Here is a 13,575-nt window from a genome sequence, read left to right as displayed (position 1 = left end):
AACTGAAAGGGCGGGGATAAGCTAATTATAAACTGTGTAATAGGTCTAGAGTATACATTAGTCTGGCTTAAGTTATTCTCAAAAGACTTAAGAGGATGCAGGACAAGGCATGACCAAAAAAAAAGTATAAATTCTTGTATTTATTGACCCTTTCTGGATACAAATTGTCATAGTGCGCAATAGAAATATAGACATTGTATATTAAAAAGAATGATCCCATCTCATTAACTTGAATGAATTACATAACATGGATGATGTTGGTACATAGTCAAAATAGTTGCAGCTGTGAATGGATATATGTAATTACCGGAGTTCCACATGAGCATCATGCATCCCAAATGGCACTAACTATATAGTGCTCTACTTTTGACCAGGGCTCTGGTCAAATGTAGTGCATTATAAAAGGGAATAGGGTGCCATTGAGGAATGCATACATGGAAAAGCGCCTGGTGCCAAAGCCGCACCGAGGTCTACAACAGAATAACCTGGAGAGAACACCCAGTCTTTGTCACTAAACACACATGACAATCTGAATCAAGCAAACATTTCAGTGCACCAGAAGTAGGATTTATTAAAAAGATAAAACACACCGTCTAATCTACCAGTCAGCGAACACAAATTTGCAAAGCTGAGAGATCATGACTTTACAAATTTTTGTGACCCGTCTCTGTACGCTCGCTTTAAAAACAAAGAGGAGCAGAGGAGGGTGTGAGAGCACACCTTCACTAGTAGCTAGGCTAGGCAGTCTTTAAAATACCAAATAACAGTCAGATTAAAAAAAGACCACGTAATACAAACATTTCTCACACACTTGCCAGAGTTTACATTGTACATTTGAAACCAGTTGAAGAATGCAATATGGGAAAGTTTAAAGTAAGCTGTCGTCAAGTGAGGTATGAGATTCTGGGCCTTGTCAGGCCCGTTGCAGTTTTCCGGGTTTTTATAACTGAGATTGTAGCAGCTTATAGGTTTGAGGAGAGACCCAGTAACTGGACTGTGATCTTGAGATCCCTGACACTGAGAAACACAAACAAAACAACATTGTTTTTCTGGAGTAGACAGCAGACACTGACTATCCTCACAGAAAAAGCTGAATATTTCAACATCCTGTACAAAGTGATGACGACACACAACAGGCCTTCTAAAGCAGTGAGAGGGAAAATGGAATGATCAGCTATTATACAGACCCATTGGATAAAACAGTGCCACAACAGTAACAATCCAGCTCTTAGTTTGGCCAAACAGTTTGTTACACAGTTCACCTAGAGCTGACCAAGTGGCCATGGGTTGCAACAAATGCTGTAGACTGGGAGGACCACATTAAGAGGAACAGCAGATGCCACAGAGTTCAAAAAAAGTTTCCTGGAGTGTTGAGAGAATGTAGCTCCCCAATCAATGAATCCCTACCCATCCTTAAGCCATTATGACATTATTATGACAAGTTTTTGTAGACATCAAAGCAGCACAATTACTCAGGTATTTGAGGGCATGTTATGACCCAGAGGAACACGATAAAACACAATCAGTCCGATCAAATCTTTGATTAGTAACAGTACACTTTAGTTAACACAAGCCTTTTCCAGTGTAGCCCCGAAGAGGCTATAGGGAGACGAGCACAAGCCACATCAGAGGCTAGTTAGGGGACAGCTTATTTTGGATGGGAGGGGGAGGAACAATTCTGCACAATCAAAAGAAGTAACAGGGAGAGGTCTAATACAGAGATTATGTCTATAATAATATATTTAATGATCATACTGTATTTTCTCCATATCAGCTTCTCCGCTGGTAAATTGATGTAAGGGATAGATTAAGCACTTCACACTTAAAAACAGCAAGTATAGGCAAAATTCACCTCTTGTCCAATAGAAAACAAGTTTATATGACCCACCAGCTCAACATACCGGTGTTAGGGAAAAAATGAGTAACACTAAGCCGAGAGAATGTGCTATACACTGTCTTTTGAAAGAAGCGCGTCCAAAAACTCATCCAAACACATTTTTGTCCAGTATAAAAGACTTGCAATACCACGACATACACATAGAGAAACGGTTGTCCGTCACCTGTACTGTGATTCTTTGATAGATATGCTTGTTAAGAAACATCCATTGGTTTTCCAGTGCAGTTGCAAATAGAGGTTGGATGAAGTGTGTTGTTGACCCTCTAGCGAGAAGGCAAGAAAGTGAACTGTAGAAAAGAGGTTGGGGTGGCACCGGTATTGGAGATTCAGCCTAGCTCTGGTTGACAGGGAGTCAGTATGTTGAGTGAGGTAGCATGGGTTGCAAGTTTACTGGTCTTTCTCCCCCTCCTCTTCAGATGATTCCTGGGTTGCCTGTTCCTCCTTTTCCTGAAAAGACACCAAACACAGACCACAGTCAACCCATGTTTCTACTGGTTCACACCAAAAATATAACACAGTAAGAAAAGGGGATCTGATCAAATATAAGTCACCAGAAGTGCATCAATCTTTCAACTACAATAACTGCCTTGCAATATGAACAATGGTGTCTATGGGGAGTCTTTAGGATTTGGGAGGGACTTGTACAGTGGCCTTGCTAGTGAAACATCTGAGTATTGAAGTGGAAGAAGGAGTGTACATGTTGATCACATCTCACTGATAAACAAAACCAGCGTGAAAGTCCCTAGAGCCCCCAGGGGAGGACTTGGCCATCTGTAGTGACTCATCTGAGTGGTGAGTCACACGGTGAGGCATCCTCTACCTCAAACTCCCACCAACTCCTCCCACTCTGGTGCAGGAGAGTTCATTCATAAAAAGAGAGCGCAGTTAGGTTGGTAACTATGGGTCATTCCCCACTGTGACCAATGCAACACAGGCTTCTGGGAGTAGGCTACACCGCGCTTATTTTATTTAAGGCCCAAGTATGAATACAGTGGAGGCAAAGTTTGGTTGGTTTGTGCCGGATTAAACTGTGGTTTTTAAATCATTTTGCAACAATTCCTTTATTCTAGACATGTTTTGAACAGATTGAAATATGTCAACAGTGATGTATGAAATTGTGGTTAAGCCCATAAAAAATGTAATATAATAGATTTAACTTAAACATGTATTTTCAACTATACCTTGTCGGTTTCAAAGACTCACTCAAGACAATGAACTCAACATACACTTGTGCAGAAATCAATAGTAATTAAAAAAAAACAGAAGATTGGATGTGTAAATATGTATAAAATACTATGTACATAATACAAAGCACATACAATACGGACCAATGGGTCTGTGTTTCCGATCAGTAACAGTGGTTCACTCCAGTGCAATATCGAATCAATAAACAGCATGTCTGTAAGGCAAATACAGTTCCTCAATAGCTTTATAACATAGCATAAACAGAAATGCATAGCATCCTTTAATACGTCTCTCAGTCCAGTGCAGGCTTGCCTGCCAAGACTTCCGTGAGCTCTTTCTCCTGGCTCTCAATCAGGCCCGGGAGATATATAGACTTAAAACATTTGTATAGATCTGGCGGATAACTGGCCTCAAATGTAACCATAGCTTCCAGCATACAGCTTGCATGCAAACTATTCCCTAGCCTCCCTCTTGCCTGCTCAATCTTTTCACCCTGTTGTAAATACAATGAATACATTTTGACAATGGAAAGACGGCGCACATAAGGGCCCTCAGAGTCCGAGGTCTCCTCTGGGGTTTGTTCTCCCTTAAAGATAAATAAAGAAAAAGACATGAGTCATCATGAAAGTATAGCTAGGTACAGTTATGTACAGCTAAGGGTTACAAGTTTCATCAACAACAAATTCAATAGCACAAAACACCTAATGAACACATTCTCCTGAACGCAAAGCTCAACTACAAGCAAAACTAGATTATTAACAATCATTGCTTACCTCGTCCCAGCTGTCTTCAGAATCGTGTGAAGACGAGTCCCACGGGTCAGTTTTTAGGCCAAAATTTGCCAATTCCTTATTCGGAGCTATCAGTGCCACCTGGAATGTGCGTTGTTTCAAAGAGGACGCGACAGACTCCAGGTGTAGTTGACTTCACACCTGGTAGCTGGTTGTTGCAAACAGAAAAGGTTAAGTTGAACGTTTTAATTTGCACACAATGGTTTCCATGTTTTTTTTATGGTGGAAGAGCAGTGGAAGATACGCAGAAGCCACTGGAAACCTTCCCACAACTTTATTCAACCAATCACAGGGGGTGCTGGGGTTGAAGTTCGCCTGGGACGACGAGTTTGCTTGTTTGTTTACGTCTTTTTGTTTCTACGAACAAGCCAAATTTCGCTGTAAGCATGCTAACTTAAGACCTTTGGGATTTCTAACAGCAGTGAGCATGTGAAGGGGAACCAAACAGTGACAATTTAAGAGTGAGTCAGAGTCAAGGGGGGATTAGTTAAAGATAATATTAACACCTATGATAATAAGAGCTACTCTTACCTCTTTCTTGGGTCTTCCCCTGCGTTTCATCCCTGCAGTTGAGGCTGCTGGTGCCTTCTGTAAAATGAGGGAAGAAAAACTAACAATTAATCTAACTGCACAGAAACCTGCTAATCTACTGTCACTAGAGGGCACTAATACTCATATTAGGAAGCAGATGGTTTGAGGGCATTGGGTTCATTGGCTATTATCTCGGGAATCTGACAGGAACTGCACACAGGGCACTCCAGCTCGCTGGCCACCTGGTCTGGGGCTCAGAGACAGCTGGTGAAATTGGGCAAGAAGAAACGAGCCCACTTCAGATCCATCCTTGCACACAGGGTTGGGTAGGTTAGTTTCTAAATGTAATCTGTTACAGTTACATATCCATAATTGCAATCGGCAATGTAACTTTTTGATTACCTAAATCCATACTTTGTTACTTTTAGAATACTTTCACCTTAAGAGGCTTTAGAAGACAAAAGGGATCCATCAAACGCATTTGGTGTGTCATCATAGTGGTTCCTGACTTATGGTCAGACTCGCTCACGTGGGAAAATGATAACCTTTTTTCAATGCTGAATTGAATGTCATTGAGAAAACAGAACGGTTTCTTTATTATGTCTCATCTTTTAACTAAATGCAATCTATTAGCTTCCTAAATGTAACTAGTTATATCTAGCTGTCCAATAACATGTTCTGATGGAATGGCTTGTCCTGCACTTTGTTAAAACCTTGGGTGCATTGAGTGAATGTTGCAAAAAACATTTTGGTTCCTTTCTAAACGTGTTAAAAATGTAAACATTTGTTCAATGCTGAATTGAATGTCATTGAGAAAACAGAAAGGTGTATTTTTCTTTGCAAACATCTTTTCTGAATTTAAAAGTAATCCAAGAAGTAATGTCGTTTTTCAAAAGTAATATTTTTGCTGGTAATGCTTACAGTTGGTAACAGTTACCATATTTTTGTAAATCAGATTACATGTAAACAATTACTCCCCAACCATGCTTGCACATAAACACACATGCATATATACACACTTATATCCTTTTCCTACACACACACACAGCGCCTAGAGGAGCGTGGGGGTTGGGGCGAGGGATAGAACTTGTCTGTTGCTATGGTGATGCGAGGGAGAAAAGAACTAGGGCTGTGTGTTGGGGGGTAATGTCAGCTTGCGGCCTCTGCACCTGCACCACACTGTGCATGACAAGCTACAGGAAGCTGGAGGACAGGAAGTCAGGGGGAATTAACCGAAAAAAATGGGCGTCTCTTTAAGCAGCCAGTAAACCCAAGATCTTACAAATGGAAGCTCTGGCGCTGCTATTTTTTAGACTTGAGGTGAAAAGGGCCAAAATAATTACAGTTAACCTATAAATCATACTTAACAGGACATCCTTTGAACAGGAGGAGGTGAGACAGTGGTGGAAAAAGTACCCAATTTTCATATTTGAATAAAAGTAAAGATGCCTTAATAGAAAATGCCTCAAGTAAAAGTAATCTGGTAAAATACTACTTGAAAAGTCTAAAAGTATTTTGTTTTAAATATCAAAAGTAAATGTAATTGTTAAAATATACTTAAGTATCAAAAGTAAAAGTATAAATAATTTAAAATTCCTTATATTAAGCAAATACAAATAATTTTATTTGTTATTTTTTACTGATAGCCGGGGCACTCTCCAACACTTAAGACATAATTTACAAACAAAGAATTTGTGTTTAGTGTGTCCGCCAGATCAGAGGCAGTCGGGATGACCAGGGATGTTCTCTTGATAAGTGTATGAATTGGACAATTTTCCTGTCCTGCTAAGCATTCAAAATGTAATGAGTACTTTTGGGTGTCAGGGAAAATGTATGGAGTAAAAAGTACATGATTTTCTTTAGGAATGTAGTGGAATAAATGTAAAAGGTGTCAAAAAATTGAAATAGTAAAGTACAGATACCCCAAAATACTTTACACCTATTAGATTAACTACCACTGTGATCCTTAAAGATAATCAAGAGTCATGGCTACATGATTATTTCTTAGTACTTGACTACAAGGATGAGGTTGAAAACTAAGGGTAGTATCAAGTTAAAACCATAGGGACAACTAAAACTATAGGAGCTGGTGACAGCTGTTCCATCTGACCCTAATGGTAATCTATGGTCAACAGTGGCCTGCACGATCAAATGTCTAATGTGGTTTTTGCAGGACGACTGAAAGGTGGCTGCCAAGCCTAGTTGACAGTCTAGCAGGGTAAATTCATTCGGTTGAGTAAAATAGGGCTAACATATTGCCTTACCTTGCCCTTGGTGGCAGTCTTGTTCTTGCTACCCTTTGGCCTTCCCCTGGGCCTCTTTGGAGTAGGGGACCCACTGGGCTCCTGAAAGAAAAATATGGGAAATGGTTAGGTGGACAGCACAGCGTTACATTTGAACAGTCAAAGATGCCAACGCATAAAATGGTGGTTTTATAGTTGTTGCACCCGAAGGTTTGACACTATACACTATGGACGTAATGATGAAGGAAGTGTCTTTTTATGGAGGGCAAACAACTTAGTCTAATTCCATGTATGATGTGATACGACACGCAGCTTCTTACATGGAATACTTTGTTATTCATGACACTAAGAGTGCACTGTTCAAGGTCAGTGCAACTGACACCTGTTGCTACTTTAAGACTAACAGGTGGTCACAGCCACATTGCCAAGTTCCATTAACTGTAACAAGCTGACAGTGGTTTAGATGACAGTGGTTTAGATCAGACCAAAAATATAGTAGTTGTGAATAAGAGGTATGTAGGAAGTATTGGTATTGTATAACACAAAGATAATATACCACTGTGCAGACCTGTGTTCAGAATAGACTTCTAGGGCAGATTTAACTGTTGCATCAATTGCAAAACTCATTTGCCCAAAACAATACATTCAATGTAACAAAAATGCTAACATGATCACTCAACAGGGATGGTGGTAGTTCAACAGCAAACACAAATAAACATGATTAATGCATTTGGCTGTATATTATGGAGGTGCAGGTTTTTATTACCTCCTCAGTCTGTTTACAGCAGCAGCTACTAGCAACAACGCAATCCAATACCAACAACACCCTCAGGAGAGTGACAGCAACATGGACCAATCATTGCTTTTACTCCGCTTATATAAACCAATCAGTTAGAAGCAGAGGTGGGGTATGTGGGTTACCACTGGTTTAAGGGGTTCAGGTTACATATCAATGACAGCCTGCCAGACCAACGGTTGATCGTCATTACATATGCACACAGCCAGGGCTGGTGAGGAGGGGGTGGGGAAGGTAAAAAGAGAGACCTATCCAATGACTCTTTACACTAAGTCACATCAAGAGAAATGACACAATGGAGTCAGGAGTTCTCCATGGTGAAACTACATAGGAATAAGACACCTCTGACAGGCAACGCTACTGCTTTGCGATGGGTTCTGAAACCTGCTGCAGGATCAGGTTTTGGTTGACCAGTTAACTTAACCAGGAAAACTCTGTGCCCTAGTTGTTGTGGGCATAACCAGGCCCGGGAGCCATAACCAAGTCGGGCAGTGTTTCCTGGTCACACATGATCTATCATACAGAAGAAAGGTGGTGTTGTTTTATAAAGCTACTTACATCAGAACCACTTTTCACCTGTGGCTGTTTCCTTGGTCTTCCACGTCCCCTCTTCTCTGCCCCCTCCTCTTTTGGTGAGATGGTACCCTTGTCACTCATGTTGATTTGTAATCCTGAGATTAAAAAAGGAAAATAACGTTTTAATAATAGGGCCGATTTTCACAAATTCGTGTAAATAACATATACCACAGTATGATACTAAGAAATCTCCAAAACAACAATACTGACTCATTTTTTGTTATTACATTAGCAGTCTTATTACAGCGTAATTACATAGTAGGTACAGTGCCATAATAATGTATATTGCATTTGACTTATCCCAATGTATTTGCAGCACTGTTTGTTTGTGTCTCATTTGTGCTCCATTAGCGGTATATGCTACTGATACATAAACGGTGTATGCCAGTCAACCAGCTTGTGTGAACCGATTGTATTGCCCAGGGTTTCCCAAACTCGGTCCTGGGGCCCCCCACCCTGGGTGCACGTTAGCCATAGGACTACACAGCAGATTAAAAACAATCAAAGCTTGATAATGAGCTAGTTATTTGAATCAGTTGTGCCAGGGCATTAACAAAACGTGCACCCAGGGGGGGCCCAGGACCGAGTTTGGGAAACCCTGGTATAGCCTACATACAGCAGGATTCCGCGCGCAACGGAGTGTATACCAAGCAAGTAGTGAAATGTCCTGGCTTGGTGTAGGCTGCAACAGCTCAGCAATGTTTAAAGCCCAGTCGCTACGGATACCCAGTAGATTCAGTGCGTAGAATAGGCAAATGAAAACAAAAAGAGAATAAACGAGGTAGACCGTCTCTCGAAATTCAGTCGGCATAGACTGTATGGAATATCGTTGTATGAGTACAAACATCAGCACACCGACGTTATCAAATAACATTTACAACATTCACGCCTATCAGCCTATCGAATTATATGTCAAAATAACACGCAGGCGTGACCGTATGCAAGGTCAGTTTTGTGTTCACCGCAATGGTTTGGATTACTCCTACCTTGATCCCTTGAAGATTATGGCCCTCGAACGAATTCCCGCACAAACCAGTCGCTTGTTTTACCGGTTGAATCCTTTAACTAAAGCTCTTGTTATATATTCGACAGAGGCTACACAACGCCCGCCCCTTAAATTCCAGTCTGTGCAGCACAGCAACTAGAGAAGCAGACTATAGAATAGAGCCCCTAGACTAGAAGTAAAACATATTGTAGAATTTTTTATTTACCTGATTTAAAATGTAAGCTGCCGATCCAAAGCGTGCTAAAAATAGCTGTCTGTCTCTCTTCAAGATAAAGAAAATGCGCCAGCCTCAAGGAGTTTTGGGCAATTTAAAGAGGCGTCCTCACAGTAGCTATAACATTGAGGGCGGAGATATGATAAGTGGGCCACCCCAACACCCGTCATCCACCCCCAACCCCAGGTGGGACCTGGAATCGAACCCACTACCCTGGCTTTACAAGCGCCATGCTCTAACAACTGAGATACAAAATACTACCCCAGCAATATAAAATTATTAAATATTTCCCTAGGTTTATGTACCTTCAACTCATATTTTTTTTTATGTGATGTTTATTTCATAGAAAGTAATTCCAAGATGACTACAAACAGTACTGGTCAAACGTTTGGACACACCTACTAATTCCCGGGTTTTACTTTATTTTACTATTTTCTACATTGTAGAATCAGAGTGAAGACACCAAAACTATGAAAAAACACATGGAATCATGTAGTAACCAAAAAAGTGTTAAACATATAAAAAATTATTTTATATTTGAGATTCATCAAAGTAGCCACCCGTTGCCTTGATGACAGCTTTGCACACTCTTGGCATTCTCTCAACCAGCTTCATGAGGTAGTCACCTGGAATGCCTTTCAATTAACAGGTGTGCCTTTTTTTTAAAGTTAATTTGTGGAATTTCTTTCCTTCTTAATGTGTTTGAGCCAATCAGTTGTGTTGTGACAAGGTACGAGTGGTATACAAAAGATAGCCCTATTTGGTAAAAGACCAAGTTCATATTATTTCAAGAACAGCTCAAATAAGCAAAGAGAAATGACAGTCCATCATTACTTTAAGACATGAAGGTCAGTCAATACGGAACATTTCAAGAACTTTGACAGTTTCTTCAAGTGCAGTTGCAAAAACCATCAAGCGCTGTGATGAAACTGGCACTCATGAGGCCTGCCACAGGAAAGGAAAACCCAGAGTTACTTTTCTGCAGAGGATAAATTCATTAGAGTTACCAGTTCGGATTGAATGACCTTCAAGTAATGAAGGACTGTCACGACTTCCGCCGAAGTCGGTCCCTCTCCTTGTTCGAGCGGTGTTCGGCGGTCGACGTCACCAATCTTCTAGCCATCACTGATCCATTTTTCATTTTCCATTGGTTTTGTCTTGTCTTCCTTCACACCTGGTTTCAATCCCATCAATTACATGTTGTGTATTTAACCCTCTGTTTCCCACCATGTCCTTGTCAGAGATTGTTTGCTTTGTATGTTCGTGATTTATGTATTGGTGCGCGACGGGTTCTTGTACCCACTTTTATTTATTATGTACTTTGGTTTTGGAGTTTTGTTAAGGGCTATTAAACTACTCCATTTATACCAAGTTCGATTCTCCAGCGCCTGACTTTCCTGCCACCAACACACACACATTACAAGGACTGTCGTTTCTCTACATAATTCCATGTGTTACTTCATAGTTTTGATCAAAAATCGAATCAAATGTTATGTCACATAAGACAAATAGACCTTACTGTGAAATGCTTACTTACAAGCCTAACCAACAGTGCAGTTCAAGAAAGAGTTAAGAGAATATTTACTAAATTAAGTAAAAATAAAAAAGTAACATAGTAGAATTACATAACAAGAACGAGGCTATATACAGGGGGCCCAGTACCGAGTAAATGTGTGGTGGTACGGGTTAGTCGAGATGTTTTCACTATTATTGTCACGACCGTGTGTAGAGACGGACCAAGGCGCAGCAGCGGAGGTTGAGTTCCATATCTTTATTATTAAGTGAAACTTAAGCAAAACAATAAAGAAAGACCGAAACGTGACTAAGTGGTGCACATGTACCAATACAAAACAATATCCCACAAACACAGGTGGGAAAAACAGCTACTTAAATATGATCCCCAATTAGAGACAACCATTACCAGCTGCCTCTAATTGGGAATCATACAAATCACCAACATAGAAAATAAACTTAGAACCCCACATATAAATAAATAAACTAGATCACCCCCAGTCACGCCCTGACCTACTTCACCATAGAGAAACAATAGCTCTCTATGGTCAGGGCGTGACAATTATTCTACAATGTAGAAAATAGTCAAAATAAAGAAAAACTCTTGAATGAGTAGGTGTGTCCAAACTCTTTTGACTGGTACTGTATACTAGAAATCAAGTAAATCAAGTTGTATTGTATTGTTTGTAGTCTATTCTATTTGTCCTCTTGCTCAGTTGTGCACCGGGGCCTCCCACTCCTCTTTCTATTCTGGTTAGAGCCAATTTGCGCTGTTCTGTGAAGTGAGTAGCACACAGCGTTGTACCAGATCTTCAGTTTCTTGGCAATTTCTCAAATGGAATAGCCTTCATTTCTCTGAACAAGAATAGACTGACGAGTTTCAGAATAAAGTTCTTTATTTCTTGCCATTTTGAGCCTGTAATCAAACCCACAAATGCTGATGCTCCAGATACTCAAATAGTCTGAAGGCCAGTTTTCTTGCTTCTTTAATCAGGACAACAGTTTTCAGCTGTGCTAACATAATTGCAAAATGGTTTTCTAATGATCAATTAGCCTTTTAAAATGATAAACTCGGATTAGCTAACACAATGTGCCATTGGAACACAGGAGTAATGGTTGCTGATAATGGGCCTCTGTACGCCTATGTAGATATTCCATTTTCTTTTAAATCAGCCGTTTCCAGCTACAATAGTCATTTCCAACAACAATGTCTACACTGTATTTCTGATCAATTTGATGTTATTTTAATGGACAAGAAATGTGCTTTTCTTTTAAAAAAAGGACATTTCTCAGTGACCCCAAACTTTTGAACGGTAGTGTATATTTTTTTTAAATTTAACTGGGTAAGTCAGTTAAGAACATATTCTACCCCGGCCAAACTCTAATCCGGACTCCCAATCACGGCCGGTTGTGATACAGCGTGGAATCGAACCAGGGTTTGGAGTAACGCCGCTAGCACTGCGATGCAGTGCTTTAGACCACTGTGCCACTCAGGAGTCCATTTGTGGGGAAAAACACATTCTGATTGGCTGGGCCTGGCTCCCCAGTGGGTGGCTGCACCCATGGTGCACCCCTATCCAGTCATGTGAAATCCATAGATTAGGGCCTAATTAGTTTTTTTTCTCAATTGACTAATTTCCTTATATGAACTGTAACTCAGTAAAATCTTTGAAATTGTTGCATGTTGTGTTCATATTTCTGATCAGTATAGATAACAAAACATGAAATGAAAGGAAACAATGGAAATCTCTGTTATCAGATATATCCAGTATACTGCCCTGTTTCTGCATGACTAAACTACCAACGTACTGCATGCATAGTCGTCCTCCTCCATAGGTAGACCACTAGACTAGACCTATATCTGTTCTTGAATGTAAATCTGGAGTGAATGGGGTCACTATACATGTGAAACAGATAGGTGTCACACCGTTAACTGCTGTCCCATTGGGACACACTGGGACACACTCTTAGCAGCAAATGGCTCCGTATCCCTCACTCTGCCAAAACATAGGATAAGGGACAGACGACAATGGGCCATCTATGTAATGGAGAAGTGTATTATACCTCGTCACCTCCCCCTCAGACACACACCTCCCATCCTCCAAAATAGGACGGAACAGGAACACTTCCCAATCCCTACCCCCCTGGCTCAACAAATGCTTTCCATGTGCCTGCTAGACTGCTATATGGTTATCTATAGGTTCCTTCTGTCTGTCTAGGGCTCAGTTTCACACCAATAAGCCCACAAAAACAAATAAAACAACAAATTAATTTAAGCTGCCCTACATAAATAAAATGACACATTCTTGCTGTACTTTTGCATAAATGTTCTATGTTGATAAAGCATGGATTATAAAGAAATAGGGAACTGTGAAGTAAAATGTAATAATGCTGTAATTACAAACAGCAGGATGATATGTTTATTGAGCAATTGGCACATTATTGAATAATTCCAATAATAGTTGGTACTTCTGTAAGTTAACAAAAAAAACTGTTTAATAGCGAGGGTACTTTTGACACATTTTCTGACCCAATTTCAGTTAGATCTTTTCAAATTTTAATGAAATTGTGATGGTGTCAGAGGTAAATAGTTAGGTAAAGGAATTGTTAGGTAAATAGAGATTTGAGCATGTGGGTACAGAATCTGGTGAGATATACAGTGTATGTATGCTACTGTACATGGTGGTCAGATAGGATGAGTGGGTTAAAAGGGGGATTGGATGGGGGGGTGAATGGAGAGAAGTGCTCTTTTTCTGAATGAATCCAATGTTCTGCTCAGCATGTGCTTGCCTGGCAAGCCAGTTCTCCATCTCACTCTATTCAC

The 13,575-nt window shown here is 40.3% G+C and overlaps 1 protein-coding gene across 3 annotated transcripts; it reads right to left on the bottom strand.

Moving 5' to 3' along the window:
• Positions 1–120: 120 nt before the first annotated feature.
• On the bottom strand, positions 121–10,287 carry LOC110492179 (high mobility group protein HMG-I/HMG-Y). 3 transcript variants are annotated; one of them, XM_036947135.1, is made up of 5 exons: positions 10,247–10,287; positions 8,002–8,114; positions 6,669–6,749; positions 4,405–4,461; positions 121–2,344 (listed from the first exon to the last, which is right to left on the bottom strand). In XM_036947135.1, exons 2-5 carry the CDS (start codon positions 8,098–8,100, stop codon positions 2,285–2,287), a joined length of 297 nt encoding a protein of 98 aa, XP_036803030.1. In that variant the 5' UTR covers positions 8,101–8,114; positions 10,247–10,287; the 3' UTR covers positions 121–2,284. The 3 variants fall into 3 exon arrangements, with proteins under 3 accessions (XP_036803030.1, XP_021421939.1, XP_021421940.1); XM_021566264.2 differs by lacking the exon at positions 10,247–10,287 and adding an exon at positions 9,231–9,386; XM_021566265.2 differs by lacking the exon at positions 10,247–10,287 and adding an exon at positions 9,006–9,341.
• Positions 10,288–13,575: the final 3,288 nt, after the last annotated feature.

This window comes from Oncorhynchus mykiss, chromosome 16 (assembly GCF_013265735.2).
Source record: "Oncorhynchus mykiss isolate Arlee chromosome 16, USDA_OmykA_1.1, whole genome shotgun sequence".
NCBI classification, from domain to species: domain Eukaryota; kingdom Metazoa; phylum Chordata; class Actinopteri; order Salmoniformes; family Salmonidae; genus Oncorhynchus; species Oncorhynchus mykiss.
Note: the sequence above shows the minus strand (reverse complement) of the source record. Positions and strands in the feature narration are given on the sequence as shown.